Consider the following 19827-nt stretch of genomic DNA (forward strand, 5'->3'; position numbering starts at 1 on the left):
AAATCATTAATACTATGAGATTTCTTCTTACTCTAGTCAGAATGGCAATTATCAAGAATACAAATAATAACTGCTTGTGAGGTTATGGGGTAAAATGTATATCCATACACTGTTTGTTACACTGAAAATTAAGATAACCACTCTGGAAAGCAGTATGGAGATTCCTCAAAAACTAGGAATGTAACCAAAATATGACCCAGCTATCCCACTCCTCAGTATTTGTCCAAAAGCATATTTTGCAAAAATAAGCATATATTATTGATAAGGTCATGTATCATAATTCACAGTAGCTGGTGGCCGCATTTCATGTTGCTCCAGGACTCAGGATTCAAAAGAGGAGAAATTGAGAGACTTGGGACCAACTCAAAGCAGCCGGGTGACTCTCTCCCATTGGGGAGGCGTCCCGGATGGGACGGTCATCCCAGAACACAGGGAACTTTGTGAAGTAGAACTGCCCGGCGAGACGCCCCTCCCCCCAATAGAGCAGTGAACTCGGACAACTGGGAGCATCGTAGAGGAGGCCACTCAGCACAGTGCTGGGACTCGGAGCAACCACTGGGGATCCGGCAGCTGTCCAGGGGAGGAGCGGCGAGGAGAGCTGTGTGGACTCAGAGCGACCACTTCTGAACACCAGGGCCTGCCCGGAGGAGGAGGAGGAGGAGGAGGAGCAGTGCAGCGAGGCGCTTGGACTTAGAGCGACTGCGCCAGAGCTACAGGCAGTTGCCAGAGGAGGAGCTGCGTGGCGAGCTGTTTGGACTCAAAGTGACCGTTCCTGAACAACGGGACCTGCCTGGAGGAGGAGCACAGTGGGTCGCTTGGTCTCCAGTGGCCGCACAAGAGTTCCGGGCGGCTGCCCGGAGGAGGCATGCAGCGGGTTACATGGACTCAGAGCAACTCAGAGTGACTCATAGTGACAGCTCCTGAACACCCGGGGAGCTACCTGGAGGAGGAGGAGGAACAGGGCGGGTCACATGGACTTGGAGTGACTGCCCAGGACTACGGGCAGTTGGCGGGAGGAGGAGGCTCGCAGTGAGTTGCTTGGACTCCTAGTGACCGCACCAGAACACCGGGCGGCTGTCTGGAGAAAGAGGCGTGCGGTGGGTCTCTGGGATTCTGAGCGATTGTATAGGGCTCCAGGTGGCTGCTCAGAGAAGGGGCCTCATAGCCAGGCAATTAGGTGCAGAGCAGGGTCCCAGGACCTAGGAGGCTTCTTGGTGGAAGGGCCGCACAGAGACACGCTTAGGGGCAGAGCAAAGGTTCCAGGACTGCGGGCAGAATCTCTGAGGAGAGGCAGCCTAAGGAGACCCGTCTGTGAAGGGTGAGGATCCCAGGCCCAGGAGGTAGGGCCGGGCCCCTGGGAACGCTGCAGAGGAAGGCAGTCCAGCCTAGGTAGTAGTTGTAGACTGAGGGGAACCTCTAGGAGGGGAAGCGACCAGCAAGACCTCCCCAATAGGTGAGTTTTCCCTGCCAGGTGAGGTTTTCCCACAAGGAGGGTAAAACCAAAGACACAGGCCCAAACAGGCCTTGTCTCAGCCCGCAGCCTAGTTACCCTTTGCGTGACCATTGGTCAACAAGTGGAGACACCTCTGCCCACTAGCAGGGAATATACCCCACCTGAAGGCCACCACCCCTAGAGAGGCAGCTTCCTTGTGGAGCACTGCACAATCAACTTCCTCCAAGACTTCAGCCTACTGAAGGCTAAGAGGGGATATACTAGAAATCTTCAGGGACATTATAAGTCAATAGAGGAAATCTGCAATATCTCAGCAGTCCACTGATACCTGAACAATATGAGAAAACAAGGGAAGAATATGCCCCCCAAAATTCTAGATGTTACATCAATAAAACCCAATGACAGCATGGCAGAAGAAATGACAGAAAAGGAGCTCAGAATGTACATAATTTAAATGATCAGGGAAGCAAACAATGAGATGAAAAAGCAAATGCAGGCATTAAATGATCGCACCAATTGACAGTTAAAAGAGCAAATACAGGAAGCAAAAGATCATTTCAATAAAGAGTTAGAGATATTGAAAAAAACCAAACAGAAATCCTTGAAATGAAGGAAACAATAAACCAAATTAAGAACTCCATAGAAAGCATATCCAAAAGGATAGAACACCTGGAAGACAGAACCTTAGACATTGAAGAAAAAATGTTTAACCTTGAAAACAAAGTTGAACAAACAGAGAAGATGGTAAGAAATCATGAACAGAATCTACAAGAACTATGGGATATCATGAAAAGGCCAAATTTAAGAATTATTGGGATTGAGGAAGGCTAAGAGAAACAAAACAAAGGAATGAACAATATATTCAACGAAATAATATCAGAAAATTTCCCAAACCTGAAGAATGAAATGGAAAATCAAGTTCAAGAGGCTTATAGGACTCCAAATACACAAAATTACAACGGACCCACACCAAGGCACATTATTATGAAAATACCTAACATACAAAATAAAGACAGAATTGTAAAGGCTGTGAGAGAAAACAACCAAATTACATTCAGGGGAAAACCAATATGGATATCAGCAGATTTTTCAATCCAGACCCTAAAAGCTATAAGGGCCTGGAACAACATTTATAAAGCTCTGAAAGAAAATGGATGCCAACCAAGAATCTTATACTCAGCAAAACTTACCTTCAAATTTGATGATGAAACAAAATCCTTCCATGATAAACAAAAGCTAAAAGAATTTACAAAAAGAAAGCCAGCATTACAGAACATTCTCAGCAAAATAGTCCATGAGGAAGAGATGAAAAACAAAGAAGCAAATCAGCAAAGGTAGGAATTATCCTAAATGAATTGTCAAATAAAGGAGGAACTAAGTCGTGTCAAATAAATAAATAAAATTTAAGAAATGAACCAAATGACTGGGAAACCAAATCATATCTCAAAAATAACCATGAATGTTAATGGCCTCAATTCATCAATCAAAAGATATAGACTGGCAGATTGGATTAAAAAGAAAGATCCAACAATAAGTTGCCTACAAGAGCCTCACCTCACAGAGAAAGATACTCATAGACTAAAGGTGAAAAGATGGGGTAAAACATACCATGCACATGGACTCACCAAAAAAGCTGGATTATCCATCCTCATTTCAGGTAGTGTGGACTTCAAGCCAAAGTTAGTCAGAAGGGATAAAGAAGGACATTTCATACTGATTAAGGGAAGCATAAATCAGCAATATATAACAACCATAAACATCTATGCCCCAAACAGTGGCTCAGCCATGTATGTCAAACAAATCCTTCTCAATTTCAGAAACCAAATAGACCTAACACAATAATACTAGGTGATTTTAACAGACCTCTTTAACCACTGGACAGATCTTCCAAACAAAAATTGAACAAAGAAACCATAGATCTCAATAACACAATCAATAATTTAGACCAAACGGACATTTATAGAATATACCATCCAACCAAGAGCAAATACACTTTCTTCTCAGCAGCACATGGATCCTTCTCTAAAATAGACCATATATTATGCCACAAACTAATGTTATCAAATACAAGAGGAAAGAGACACTACCTTGTATTCTATCAGATCAAAATGGATTGAAGTTAGAAATAAATGAAAGAGTAAATCTTCCAACACCTGGAGATTAAACAATATGCTATTATATGATGAATGGATAACAGAAGATATTAGGAAGGAAATTAAAAAATTGTTAGAGGTAAATGAGAACAAAGAAACATCATATCAAAATCTCTGGGACACTATGAAAGCAGTACTTAGAGGAAAATTCATTTCATGGAGCACATTCAATAAAAGAAGTAAAACTCAACGAAAAAATGACCTAACACTACAGCTCAAAGCCCTAGAAAAAAAAGAACAGACGAGCACCAAAAGTAGTAGAAGACAGGAAATAGTTAAACTCAGAGCTGAAATCAATGAAATTGAAACAAAAGAAACAATACAAAAAATTGACAAAATAAATAGTTGATTCTTTGAAAAAATAAACAAAATTGATAAACCTTTAGCCACACTAACAAAGAGAAGACAAGAGAAAACTCAAATCACTAAAATTCGGAATGAACAAGGAAATATCACAACAGACAGGATTGAAATACAAAACATAATTAGAAGCTATTTTGAAAATCTATACTCCAACAAAATAGAAAATTATGAAGATATCAACAGGTTTCTAGAGACATATGAATTGCCTAAACTGAATGAGGAAGACACAATTTAAATAGACCAATTTCAAGTAATGAAATAGAAGAGGTCATCAAAAGCCTACCAACAAAGAAAAGTCCGGGACCAGATGGGTTCTCAGCCTAGTTCTACAAAACCTTTAAAGAAGAGCTCATTCCAGTACTTCTCAAGAATTCCATAAAATAGAAGGGGAGGGAGCCCTCCCAAACTCATTCTATGAAGCCAATATCACCCTGATACCTAAACTAGACAGAGACACATCGAGGAAAGAAAATTTCAGACCAATATCCTTAAAGAACATCGACGCAAATATTTTCAACAAAATTTTAGCAAATCGCATGCAAAAACATATTAAAAAGATAGTGCACCATGATCAAGTGGATTTCATCCCTGGGATGCAAGGTTGGTTCCACATCAGGAAATCAATAAATGTAATTCAACATATCAATAGACTTAAAGTCAAGAATCACATGATTATTTCAATCGATGGACAAAAAGGATTTGATAAAATACAGCACCCCTTCATGCTCAAAACACTAGAAAAAATAGGGATAGTGGGATCATTCCTTAACATTGTAAAGGCTATCTATGCTAAGCCCATGGCTAATATCATTGTAAATGGTGAAAAACTGAAAGCATTCCCCCTAAAAACTGGAACAAGGCAGGGATGCCCTCTTTCACCACTTCTATTCAATATCGTCCTTGAAACTCTAGCCAGAGCAATTAGACAGACCAAAGAAATTAAAGGGATACGAATAAGAAAAGAAGAACTCAAACTATTTGCTGATGATGATTATATACTTAGAGGTACCAGGAAATTCCACCAGAAAACTTTTAGAACTCATAAGTGAATTCAGTAAAGTAGCGGGATATAAGATCAATGCACATAAATCTAATGTATTTTTATACTAAGTGATGAATCTTTGGAAAGAATAATCAGGAAAACTACCCCATTCACAATAGCCTCGAAAAAAAATAAAATACTTGGGAATCAATCTCACAAAAGAGGTGAAAGACCTCTACAATGAGAACTACAGTACACTAAAGAAAGAAATTAAAGAAAACCTTAGAAGATGGAAAGATCTCCCATGTTCTTGGATAGAGAGAATTAATATTATCAAAATGGCCATACTACCAAAAGTGCTATACAGATTCAATGCAATTCTAATTAAAATCTCAATGACGTACCTTACAGAAATAGAGCAAGCAATTATGAAATTCATCTTGAAGAATAAGAAACCCAGAATAGCTAAAGCAATCCTTAGCAGGAAGAGGGAAACAGGGGGTATTGCAATACCAGATCTTTAGCTCTGTTACAAAGCAATAGTAACAAAAACGGCATGGTATTGGTACCAAAATAGAAAAGTAGATCAATGGTACAGAATAGAGGACACGGACACAAACCCAAATAAATACAACTTTCTCATACTAGACAAAGGGGCCAAAAATATGCAATGGAGAAAAGATAGCCTCTTCAACAAATGGTGCTGGGAGAATTGGAAATCCATATGCAATAGAATGAAACTAAACCCGTATCTCTCACCATGCACAAAACTAAACTCAACATGGATTAAGGACCTCGGAATCAGACCAGAGACCCTGCAAATTATAGAAGAAGAAGTAGGTCCAGATCTTCAACACATCGGCTTAGGACCAGACTTCCTCAACAGGACTCCCATAGCACAAGAAATAAAACAAGAATCAATAACTGGGATAGAGTCAAACTAAAAAGCTTTCTCTCAGCAAAGGAAACTATCATCAATGCGAAGAAAGAGCCTACAGAGTGGGAGAAAATATTTGCCAATCATACTTCAGATAGAGCACTAATCTCCAGAATCTATAAAGAACTCACAAAACTCTACACCAAGAATGCAAATAATCCAATCAACAAATGGGCTAAGGAAATGAATAGACACTTCACAGAAGAAGATCTACAAGCAATCAACAAACATATGGAAAAATGTGCAACATCTCTAGTAATAAGAGAAATGCAAATCAATACCACCCTAAGATTACATCTCACCCCAATTAGAATGCGATTATCAAGAATACAAGCAACAGCAGGTGTTGGCGAGGATGTGGGGAAAAAGGTACAATCATACATTGCTGGTGAGGCTGCAAATTAGTGCAGCCACTCTGGAAAGCAGTGTGGAGATTCCTTAGAAAACTTGGAATGGAACCACCATTTGACCCAGCTATCCCACACCTTGGCCTGTACCCAAAGGACTTAAAATCAGCATACTACAGGGATACAGCCACATCAATGTTCATAGCTGCTCAATTCCCAATAGCCAGATTGTGGAACCAACCTAGATGTCCTTCAATTGATGAATGGATAAAGAAACTGTGGTATATATATACAATGGAATATTACTCAGCCATAAAGAATGATAAAATTATGGCATTTGCAGACAAATGGATGAAATTGGAGAATATGATGCTAAGTGAGATAAGCCAATCTCAAAAAACAAAGGTCGAATGATATCACTAATAAGTGGATGAGGACACATAATGGGGGGAGGGAGGGGTTAGTGTTAGGGTTAGAGTTAGGGTTAGGGAGGGGGACAAGAATGGAGGAAGGAAGGACTGTATAGAGGGAAAAGAGGGGTGGGAGGGGTGGGGGGAAGGGAAAAATTAACAGAATGAATCAAACAACATTACCCTATGTAAATTTATGATTACACAATTGGCATGCCTTTACGCCATACACAAACAGAGAAACAACATGTATCCCATTTGTTTACAATAAAAAAAAAAGGACGTAGGATATAAATAGAGAGAGGAAAGGGAACTTTGTGTAAAATAGGAAATGGTTGTCATTGGTATAAACACAGGAAAGAGAGAACCAATTATTAAATAAAGGGTTTACAGTAAGAAATGTTGATAGGTGAAGTGGTCTTTTCAAAAAAGGGACTAAGAGAATGAATTAGAAATCACATTTATTATTGATCCATCATATTTTGGTTTTCATTAACTTTTTTGGCCTCAAACTGTAATTCAAATATGTGTTCAAATATGTGTTCAAATCAAAAGCAAAGTTATTTGCATTCATTTAGAATTAAGAGAACACTATTTTCCCATAAAATAGATAACACTTAGGTTGTAATGTTATTTGTGTGTCATTATTACTACATGTATGACTTTAATTCTGAAGTGATCACAACCTTCTAAATATATGGGAAACGTAAAACATCATTAAATTAAATGACCATTGCATGTGGAATCTAAGTCCTCTAGCTTAAAGAAAGAATATTTAGTTATCAATACTCTTAGGAGCTTAGGGATATGGATTGAAGTGACTTGTTTTGTACCAGTGATTCTCAAAGTAAGACCTGGAGGAGGTTCTAAAAAAAAGAAAAAAAACATATTTATGGAGTCTACCATAGACCTTCTGAATCAGTCTTTGAGCATGAATAGTATGTCTTTGTAGAAAGGTGTGAATTTTACTATTCTGAAACACAGAATCCCTTTAAACAGGTACAAATACCAGTTCATTTCTTTTTTCTTTCTTTGAATTTATTAGTTTACTTAGAACAAAGTGAGTGGTATTCCATTGAAAAAATATAAAACTCTTTCAATTGTTTGAGTTATTTTTAATTGAACCCTTTTAAATGACTATAATTTCAAAGCATATACAAATGCTATAATTTTAATTATTTATGAGATAATGTAAGACGGAGTTCTAAACAACATAGGAATATAAACTGAATGCCGTCTTTCCTAAAAAAAAAAAAAAAAAAAAAAAAAAAAAAAAGTATATATCGGTTAGGTTTTGAGTGATTTTTTTTTAAATTTATTTTTATTTTCATCTTTACTCTTTTGTGTATAGCTTGAGTTTCTTATAATGAGTTCATGTCTCCAATTCCAACTAGAACCCACAAGAGTGTATGATCTACAGTTTTCATATCAGCTATGGGATTGGGGAACAATTAGCCACTAAATATTTTGGATGTTTTCAGTTCAGTTATGTCTAGTATAAATTTCATGAATTTTATGTCTGTGTTTGTTTCAGTGCAGACTAATATAAATCATTTTTATTCAACTTTATATTAATCCAGTCTTCATTTTAAGACAATTGTTTGTAGCCCACTTAAGTTTATTATGGTAGAGCTCTATTGTGTTATTGCTCTTTTTATGAAAGAAAGTTCATCTATCAAGGAAGGAAAAATCCAATGACCGGCCCTAATATAATTCGCATTTGTCACAGAAACTTCAGAAACCAAGTTAAATAATGAAGCTAATACTTTTAATGCTAGTTTATTACTTTCTTTCCATATAATATATGAGGTTTTTCTTTCTGCAAACTGATTCTAGCCATACCTTCATATCTTTAAAAGGTTGTTTTGGCAAAATATGATAAAAGATTATAATTATTTTATATAGGAATGAAGACACTAACAGAAATTATTGTTAGATTTAAATTAGTCTTCTCTATTGGAACATTAAATCTTTGAAATGTGGGTAAATGTGTCTCTCCAGACATGTAATCCATTGTCAAATACTGAACTGACAGCTCCATGTGGAGAGTCAAAGTTTTAATTCAAGGTATATTTAACTGATAAAACTTACTGAATTTCACTTTTCTCATCAACTCTCATAATCAACTCTGTCAAAATACTACAACATGAGAATTTTATAATCAAATAAACAACTCCAAAAACCTTTTTAGTTCTGAATTAGCTAACAGAGAAAACAATAATCTACACATGTAGGTTTTAAAATGCTGTCTCTTTTTCCCTTCAATTTTTCTAGTTTTATTTCTCCTGATAGGGAATTTATAATTAGTGGTTAAATTATTATGCCTTGAACCCCATTTTTGATCCCACATCTCTTTCCCAGTTGTTCATTTTCATTGAATCATAGACATTTGGATCAGTATACTATTTTAGAGATTAGTTATTTCACATCTCTTATCCTTGTCTGAAGACATAGAAATCAACAGAGATTTGATTACTTGCCCAGGTTGGATAGTTTTTTTTTTTTCCTAGACATAAAATAACATGTTTATGCTATTTTCTTTAATAAGAAATATATATAATTTTCTTCCTCCCATTTGTTATTAATATATATGTATATAAATACTTTTCTTTTACATATAATACTTCCACTTCTTCATCTGTATTTTTGTTTTAATTTTTGTTTTGCAGTGCTGGGGATTGAACTGAGGACCTCATGCAAGCCAGACAAACACTCTAAGCAAAACCCCCTAGTCCCTCCAATTTAATTTCTAAAAATCATTTTAAGATAATTTTCAGAAGTAATCTAGAAAGTCCCTGCATACTTTTTACCCAGTTTTCCTGATTGAGGTTAAATTTACCAAATCTACCCATTGTTTCTTTTAAAGATTCTGCTTTGGGTGTCAAGTATGAGAAGATTTCATCCAAAGACTTTCCTCCTATAATATTTATAAAAATTTAATAGCTTTACATTTTACTGTTTAATCAGTTTATATTTTGAGTTAATTTTTATATATGAGTCTTAATCATACGACATTTTCCCCCTAACAATGTCCAATTCCTCAAGCATTATTTAAGTGTTATACTTCCACCATTGAATTACTTCTGAACTTCTTAAAATCAGATATATTTATGTGAGTTCATTTCGGGGTTTTCTCTTTTGTTTGATATAAGGTCCACTGCAAACACTGCACTTCCTTGATTTCTGTGGCCATGCAGTAAGCCTTAGCATTGTGTTGAATGATTCTTTGAGCCATGTACTTCTCTTTTAAAATTATTTTAGTTATTCTAGTTATTGTGCATTTGCATACAAATGTAAGAGCTTTGCATGTATCTATGAAAACTTTCCTCATATTTTCAATAGAAGTTGCATTAAACCTATAGATCAACTTGAGGGAAATGGCATCTTTATTAGGTTGAATCTTCTAATTATTGAGCACATGTAATGGTTAATTTGAATTGTCAACTTGACTGGATTAAGAGATGGTGATGATTAAGAGGCTTCTGGGTGTGTCAATGAGGGCATGTCTAGGAATGATTGGAATGTGGGATAGTGAACTGAAGTGGAGACCTTCCCTAAGCATGGGCAGCACCTCCCAAAAGGATGGTGGCCTGGATGGGATAAAAGTTGGAAGAACAAGGAAGCAGATGCAGATGCAAGCTCCATTCTTGTGAAAGGGTTCTTGATTGCTGCTTTGATAGTCTGAGGATATTGGACTCTCACTGCTTCACTCTTCCAAAGTGGACTCTGCCAGTGATTCTCCAGGTAGTTTCCAGAAGACTTCGTCTTCAACTATGGTAGTTCTGTTGATCTCTCTTGTTCTGGAGCTTCTGCTTCTTGAATTGCACAGCTACTAGTTTTTCCAACTCTCCAGTCTACAGATGGCCATTGTGGACTATTCGGCTTCTAGTTGTGTAAGCCGATCTAATAAATCCCCTTTTTATGATCATACTTCCCGTTGATTCTATTCTTCTAGAGAACCCTGACTAATACAGCATAGTATGTCTCTGCACTTCTTTAGGTCATCTTTAATTTGTTCCTTAATATTTATAATTGTTAGAATATGGATCCTGTACATATAAGATTTCACTTCTTTGAAGTAATTGTGTTAACTCTCTTTTTGTTATTGTCTTATAGTTTCTTGAGACTGTTCATAATTTTATCTGATTGTATTTTTTTTTCTTTTTCACAAGGAGTAAACTTTAACATTTTGTCCTCAAATTTACTGATTCTTTTAGTATGTCTCGTATAAAACTAGAAATATAAAATTCGTTTAATTTCAGAAGGTAGTTTACTTTCATTATTTCATATTTCAGTTGTTAAAGTTTCCACTGGGTTCTTTCTTTAACATCTATTTCTTTAATGAGATTTTTTATTTCTTCATTTTTCCAAGATAATTTGTAATTGCATGTAGAAGCATTTTTTTTTCATGATGGCTCCTTTAGTTTCCAGTAACAAAAAATTCCAACATATATTCCAGAGGCTTGTGAGGACCAGGTGAGGACATGGAGCTCAAAGCCAGCCTCAGTAACTTAGTGAGACCCTAACCAACTCAGAGTGATGCTGTCTCTATATAAATATAAAAAAGGTCTGGATATGTTGCCCAGTGGTTAAGTGTCCCTGGGTTCCATCCCTGGTACAAGAAAAAAAATTCCAACTTATGATTCACTTCACTTGTGACAATCTGATTGTATTGTCTCATTTGTGACTTTTCTTGTTATTTGGTGATGAAATTTTTCATTTCATCATAGTCATTATTATATTATATTATGAGACTCTGTATTCTACTTTACATTCTTATTTTACCATCAGAGAGACCCCCCCCCTTCATTTTTTGTAGCTGGATGTCTAAGGGTGTATGTATGTTTGGCTTCTTATGGGTACCTCTGATATCAACTTTGCAAAAATTGAGCACTCTTTCTTGTACATGGGTGGAATTAAAATTTAGCTCCCTTTGCAGATTTTCTGATACCTTCCTGGTAAAAGTGGAGTACTGACATATACCACATCATTACTTTGAAGTGGGAATGGAGGTGTATGTAAACAGAGGATCACAATGATACTAGTGTAAGGAAATTTGCGTACCATGAAGTCTCACTGTTCTCTTTCAGATTCATTGATGGTGGATGGTGGATAACTTTTCTTTATGTTTCACTCATACTAGAGGTATAAACAATCAGAGTGTCAGTCAACTAGCTCTTTTTCAGTCTCATTGCTATCAGGTTGGTATGGTGGGGAGGCACTGTAGCATAATGGTCACTAGCACTATCTCACACAACCAAGTGAATGTGAAAGAACAATTCAAAGTAATCAGAGCACCAGTTGCTTCTGCCTGGTGGGGAATACAAGATCACCTCTCTGCTGAGCATCACTGGTATAAAGCTGCCAGGAGAATGAACATAGTGCCTGCTTCTGTCACATGGGGAATGAAAGATCACCTCTCTACTTGACAATGACAACACTACACTGTTAGGGGAATTGGAATATCATATGCTTAACTAGCAGTAGATGCAATATTAATTCCTCTAATTTGAGGCTGTTGGTTAGCGCTGTTCCCCACCAGAAACCACACTATAGAAAACGTGCTATTCCTTAGCATGACAGATTTTGTGCTCTAGACACAAATTCCTGACCAATTGTCACATATCCTATGTCTGTGCATCCCTCTGTGCTTTTCCTTTAGCTGTTTTCTGCTTAGGCTAAAAAGATTTCACCACTCTACAATTCTCTGAATATCTTCCTTTTGTTGTTTTACCTACCCAAATTGTCTATGTTGATTTTTCAGATATAACAAATCATGAACTCCTTTGTGTCCTCAGTGCTGCATTTGTACCTGTTTTGCAGAATGTATTGTAATCTGGTTTGTACATTGGAATTAAAAGATTTATACCTTTCTCCACCATCCTCCAGTACAAATTATCACTGTATCTCCAAGGTGTATTTTCAATAATGCTTTATTTATCTAGAAGTCAGGCTTTCAGAATATTCCAATGTTTCAAAGATTGGTTCGAAATTGGCTCTAAGGGACAAAATCCTGCCATAGTCTTGATTTACACTCAAGCCTTGAGTAAGAAGACTTGAATGTAAAACAGAACAAAGGCATGAGCCTGGTGATTTGTTGAGAGACCTGGTAAGAAAAAAAGGGCTCCTTTCAGAGAATGACTAGTTAGGACACTACTGAGTCCTTATCATTGCTAATTCATGTTCTAAGAGATTTATTTATATTTATCTAATTTAATTATCTCACCTACCTGTTGAAGTAGATTGTGTTACTATACACATATTGCAGGTTGGTGAGGAGCCATTTCCCAAATCCCCTTTGCTTTAATATGTTCTCTTAAGCATTTTTAGATCTGTAGTCAAATATATTCACAAAATAAGTAATCTAGGAGTTTTAAATGGATAAATCTACTGTGTGAGGTTCTGAAATGCCAGGACTATAGTCTTGAGAGGCTTATGTAAAACTACTTGTTTCATTGAGGATGGTTTCTTTAAATTTGTGCAGGGCAGTCAAAAGCACATTTTTATTCATTTAACAAGCATGTATTGAGTGTTAAATCTGTGTAAAAGGTACTTGGGATATAAGATAAAAAGTCCTTTCTTAAACAAGGTCATTGTCTAGTGAGAGACACAGAAGGTAAACATTTATATCAGTGCGATAAGGTCTTTTGAATCCATAATGGTAGTCAATGATCTAAATATCAGAATCATAATTTTAAAAATGATATCAGAAATTCTTTGTCTCCTTAGGCTGTGGGGTTGTTAGCAAGAATTCCTTTGAAGGATGTAACCAAGGGAACTGAGGGAATGGTTTGTCTTGCATTTGAGTGCCCTGTGGGTGGTCTTCTTTCACCTGATAACTGCTTTTCTAAGTCAAAAGAGCCTGGTGTATTTTGGTCTAGGGAATTTAAGGGATTTGACTTTTTGTGGAACATAATGACATATTTACACAGACTTGCCTTCTGACTTTGCGCATGCTGACTTTGAGTGTGCATATGTGGATTATATGTATATATCACTGTGTGAATGTGTATATATCACTGTCATTCTAAAGAGTTTGGAAATAACTTTTCATGCATGTAGTTTTCTTGGTTACTTAGCACTACTTTTTTGTAATATAGTATTGAAAACATATCCCATCTCCAAAATCCTTGTCCTTGGAAGCATAGAAAATTGGAGAATGCTCACAAATTCTGCCCAACGAGTTATTAAAATGTCTGGAATCTAAGATTTTTGCCACTGACTTAGAAGGTAATGTAATGTGGAGGCAGCCAATAATGCTGCCTCACAGCTCTCTCACACCTGATTTCCTTCATTCCACATGAATTAATTGCTTTTTTCCCCCTGATGATATGAGGCCTTCTCTTCTCACAAGTTATGGGTGGAAGAATGAGAATGATGGTCCAGACCCTCCTGTTTTTGTAAGTGCGATGTAGTATTAAAAGTTCTACGGACATTCTTATGTAAACCTCTTAGCAGCACTGTGACTTGAGGTAAGTGAGAGTATGGACATTATCTTTTCCCTCAGATTTTCTATATAACTATGCAGTGCTTTCACAATTAGAAAAATAGCAAATATAAACACACACACACACCAGCTTTTCTTCTCTTTCTAGTAAATTGAGACCACAATTTTATATTAATATTTTGTTTTTCCAAACACTGATCTTATTTCATATGCAGACACCATGCCTTTAAATATTCCCTAAAGGCAGGGTTTAGACAAGTTCAATAAACCCCACATATGAAGTTGAATAGTTTTATTATTTATTCTTCTATCATAGACCATTTAGAATCAATACTGGGCCATCAAATGAATATTAAAATAAATAGTATGGATAAGAATCATGTTTTCATAATTTTAGTAACCATAGAAATTAACTATAGAAAATTCCAATGATATAAATAACAAAAGCGATGTGAGTATGAAATATGCTCCCCACATATCTATTACTAAAACAGAAATCAGCATGGTTAATATTTTAGTGTATGTCTAGATACCCAGGTTAGGTTCGTTTCATATTTTATTTCACTGTATTTAAAAACAAAAAAAAAAAACAAAAACTTCCACAACGTCGGTGTACTTCCTTACACTTGGAAACTGAAATCATTATTAAATTATCATTACCAGAAATTCAGGTAGAAAATACAAAGGAGAGATTTGAATCAAGATGGAGGATTGTGCACAGACTTTATTTTCTCTGGTCTCAAATTCCTTAAACTGAAAGAAACTAGTTTTCATGTATATTTGTATGTACAAACTCTTTCCGTCTGTGTGCGTGTGTGCGTGTGTTTGTGTGTGTGTTGAATATATATGTATATTTCAAAAGGTTCGTGAGGCATTCCTGTAAGATGAAGCCACTGTGGAGGAAGCTGTTGGGCAGCAGGCAGCCAGAATGGGGGATGGGAGCCTGCCTGTCTGGCTGGGGTTTGAAGTAAACAGTCGGGGGGCGCAAGAGGAAATAAAGGAGAAAGCCCGTGTCAGTGTAGGCTGTAAGCAGGCGCGCGCGCCGGCCCACCCCACTGCTGCCTGCGGAGCGGAAGGCGAGACGGCAGGGGGCGGGGCCGAGGTACAGGCGGGCTCTGAGCGGGCGGGCTCTTGAAGCTGCAGAAACCGCGGTTCCACAGCTGGGCCAAGGCAACTAGCACTGGGAAGGCCAGGCCGCGCGGACTACTCAAGAGACGTGCCGCCGCCTGCACCTTTGCTGCTGCAGCCATCTCCTTATCTCTTGCCTTCCTTTCCCGTGGTCTCCTTCTGTGTCGCGGTACGGCAACCTCAGCATCAACTACAACAACAGCTAAGTGGCCGATTCTGGGACTTGGAGGTGGGGGTCGGGGCGGGCGCCTGGCGCGGACAGCACAAGCGTACCCGCCATCTCTTTCTAGCTACCACTGCTGCAGTCACCCCTCCCAGACAGGAGAAGAAAGCACTATCGAGAGGCATACACTGTCCCTGTGCCCACAGTTAAGAGTTGGAGGGTTTTTGCAAAGCTCTCCTGAGTGCCTTGCTCTTGGAGAAGGGAGGACGCACCCGGTCACTGAGATCGCGTGAAAAAAAAAAAAAAATCATATCGGATACTATTAACTTTTTGTCAGCTTAATCAAGCAAGGGGCAATTCTGTCTAAGCCCTCCTAAGCCCTGAGTCATGTCTCCTCCGACCATGCCTCCCACGGGGGTAGATGGCGTGTCCGCATACCTGATGAAGAAAAGGCACACCCACAGGAAGCAGCGGCGCAAGCCCACTTTCCTCACTCGTAGGAACATCGTGGGCTGCCGCATTCAACACGGCTGGAAAGAAGGCAATGAGCCAGTGGAGCAGTGGAAGGGCACTGTGCTCGAGCAAGTTTCCGTGAAGCCCACTCTTTACATCATTAAATATGACGGCAAAGATAGTGTGTATGGACTAGAACTGCACCGAGATAAGAGAGTTCTAGCGCTAGAGATTCTTCCCGAGAGAGTGCCAACTCCTCGAATTGATTCGCGCCTGGCAGATTCCCTGATTGGGAAGGCAGTGGGGCATATCTTTGAAGGCGAGCACGGTAGGAAAGATGAATGGAAGGGTATGGTGCTGGCACGAGCCCCAGTGATGGATACTTGGTTTTACATCACATATGAGAAAGATCCAGTACTCTATATGTACACCCTGCTGGATGACTACAAAGATGGTGACCTGCGCATCATTCCAGATTCCAACTACTATTTCCCTATGGCTGAACGGGAGCCTGGAGAGGTGGTCGACAGCCTGGTGGGTAAGCAGGTGGAGCACGCCAAAGATGACGGATCCAAGAGAACTGGCATTTTCATCCATCAAGTGGTGGCCAAGCCATCTGTCTACTTCATTAAGTTTGATGATGATATTCACATTTATGTCTATGGTTTGGTGAAAACCCCATAAGGTCATTGTGCTCTTTGTTGGGGAACGATTACTTGTAAAATATTTTGTATTTTCATAATTGTGAACTTGGAGAACAGTTTTGGCATCAGAAATTCAGGAAAGTAAGTAAATCTTATTGTGCCTCCAACTCTTGTATTGACTGTTCCACAATTTTGCCCCAACTATGGTGGGAATTTTGCTATTGCTTGTTCATTAATGAGACATTTAAATTGGGTGCTAGTAGAAAATTAAAGTGTCTGTATTTGTAATGTAAAAGTAGATTAACCCTATCCCATATCCTTCTCCCCCATTTTTTTTTTACCTTCCTACTTTGTTCTTCCCAGGTGTTGAGAACCAGTCCTTCATTTTTCCATGTTTTCTTCATCTTCATGAAGATTGTCATAATATTTTCTGTAAAAGCGGCAAGCCACATGATTTTCTTTAATTGCTTTTCTCACTTGACATGTAGTAACCTGTCATCATCCTGGCTGATCGATTTCTACAGTCTCTCTGTCTCTCTAACTCTCTCACATTCACTCTAACAGCTGCATATTCAATACATGTAGATGAACCAAAAAGTGTTCAACTTTTTTGTTTTGTGTTTTAAAATATTTTATTACTTGTCGATGGACCTTTATTTCATTTTATTTATATGTGGTGCTGAGATTGGAACCCAGTGTGTCACACATGCTAGGCAGGAGCTCTACCACTGAGCTACAACCCCAGCCCAACATTTTTGTTATTGATGGTCACTTATTTTCTTTTTTCCCATCATAACTCTACCACAATACAAAGTGGTACATTTATTTCTATAGGTTGGATTCTCAGAAATGCTAATGAGGCATATGTTTAATTTTAAGAAATTCTACAAGATTACCATTCAAAATGAAAGTACCTATTTTCAGCATCCTCTGCAGTATCATTTCTTAAGATTTAAAAATCTGAAAGGTCAGAAATTACATGGTATTGCCTTTCACTGTGATAGCCTTTTACTTGACTTCAAAGAGGATTTCTTTTTCCATTGGATGTTTCTCTTTTGTGATTTGACAATTACTATCTTTTGTACACTTATCTATTGAATTGTTGATCTTTTCCTTAAAATTTTGTAGGAATTCTTGCTATAAAGTGCATTTAATCATTTGTAGCTCATGTGTTATGATTTTTCTATTATGTAATTAATCTTGACTTTATTGGTGATGCCTTTGGTTTCATAATTGTAAGAAATTTAGGTAGACCATTCTCTCTTTTATAACTTTTGTTTCCTGTTATTTTCCAGATGGACATCCCCATCCTATGTCATACCAATATTCACCTACATTTTATAATAATTTTATTATTGTTGAAGTTTAAATGTTTGATTCATCTGAAATTTATTCTGGTATTTGGTATAAAATAGAGATCCAACTATATATTTCATTCACATTGGATATCCAATTATACCATTTATTTTTAAAAAACCACCAATTTTTTAATTTCTAAGCCAATATCACATAGTTTGTAATATACTGACTAATGATAAGTTTTAGAATCTGGTAAAGCAGTTTCTCATTCATTAGTTTTTTGGTGCCCCCCCCCCCCGCCAGTATAATTTGTCTTCCATATTAATTCTTTCATATGAAAATTGATCTTTTTTTGTCATTAACAAAGTCTCTCTCAATTAGAATTGCATTAAATTTCTGCATCTCTCTTTGGAGGAAAACATAATAATATTAATTCTTAACACTCGAGTGTTTTGAAATATCATTGAAATCTTTTGATCTTATTTCATAGTATTCTTCATATAGGTCTATCATGTAAAATTGATCTAAATTTTAAGTATTTTTACAGTTGTCACATTTTGACATTTTGAATTGGATATATTTTCCTCCTCATTTGTAGATTGTTATTCAGGGCAATACAAGTAACCTACAGATTTTTGTATTTTTATCATTTATCCAATGGATTTATTTAATCTTCTAAATTATAGTGGGCTCAAAAATAGAATATTTTGGACTCTAGATATACAATCATTTCACCTGTATATAAAAATTATTTCTTCAAATGTTTATATTGATTATATTACTTTAGCTGGAATCTCCAGAATAGTGTTGTATAATGATACAGATATGCTTATCCTATTTTTAATTTTCAAAAAATATTTTTAGTATTTCATATTAGTATTATATTTGTTTTTGGTTATTGATTTGCTGTTGGTTATTAATTTGTTTTGGAGTTTCTTCTGTTCCTGTTTTACATAGTGTTATTATCAGAAATGGCTCCTGAATTTTATCAGATATGTTTTCATCATCTATTGTTAAAATCATATGATCTTTTTCCTTTAATTTGTGGATGTAATGAATTAAAATAGTTGGTATTTGATATTGAACCAAACCTTTATTTCTGGAATAATTCCTACCTGCTATATTGCTGTGTTTTATTTACTAACATTTCATTTAGAATTATTGCATTTGCATTCCATATTTGAATTGTTATTTTTTCTCTTATACTGTCTTTACCAAGTTTTGTTGTACTAGCTTTAAAAGATGTACTAGCTTTAAAAATATGATTTTTTTCTGTTTTCAGTATTTTCCTGTGGTCTCAAATAGTTCAAATAGCATTAGAATTATTTGTTGTTTACAAAGTTACCTAGTGCTAAGCTATTAAATTATCTAATCCTGGTGACACTTTTGAGTCAGTTCTCCTATTCTTTTCAGGAGCAATTAGTTTATTCAAGCTTTTGTTTAAAAATAATATGCATTCTCTGTGAAATATAAAGTTCAAAGTTACCTCTGTTTTCAAGCTTGTTGATTGTATTATTCACATGCTTTATGTCCTGGTATATTTTATGCCATTGAGATCTGTCCAGTACTGAAAATGGAATAAAATTATCAGCTACAATGGAATTTTAAATTCTCTTTTATTCGCTTAAAAAGTCACAGCAAAATATGGGAAAGTATGAAAGATATGGCACACATTTGTTTACCTCTACCTCAGATTTTAAAATGACAAAATTTTGGTATGTTTACTTTAGATGATGATTTATAGTTTTAAACAATTAGAAGATTATAGTTAATAAATCTATTTTCCAGTATCATACCAATTATTCTGAAGAGGTAGACGCTGTCATGAATTTGGTGTAAATGTTGCCCATGTTTTATGTATGTACTACAAATATAACTATAACCAATAATAGTATTGATTTCTGTGTTTTTAAAAAAAAAATGAAATATGAATGATCAATTATAAACCATGTGTAATTTATTTGGGTCTTTTTTTGTAGGGATCTTTATTTTTCCAAATGGAAAATGAATTGAAATGACAAAGAACAACCAACACTGACCTTAACATA

General features: G+C 36.6%; 1 protein-coding gene across 1 annotated transcript; it reads left to right on the forward strand.

Annotated features, from left to right (window-relative positions):
• Nucleotides 1-15212: 15212 nt before the first annotated feature.
• On the forward strand, nucleotides 15213-19617 carry SPIN4 (spindlin family member 4). The gene has a single exon (XM_079124181.1). It carries the CDS (start codon nucleotides 15771-15773, stop codon nucleotides 16518-16520), a length of 750 nt encoding a protein of 249 aa, XP_078980307.1. The 5' UTR covers nucleotides 15213-15770; the 3' UTR covers nucleotides 16521-19617.
• Nucleotides 19618-19827: the final 210 nt, after the last annotated feature.

Source organism: Sciurus vulgaris (genome assembly GCF_902686455.1).
Source record: "Sciurus vulgaris genome assembly, chromosome: X".
Taxonomy (NCBI): domain Eukaryota; kingdom Metazoa; phylum Chordata; class Mammalia; order Rodentia; family Sciuridae; genus Sciurus; species Sciurus vulgaris.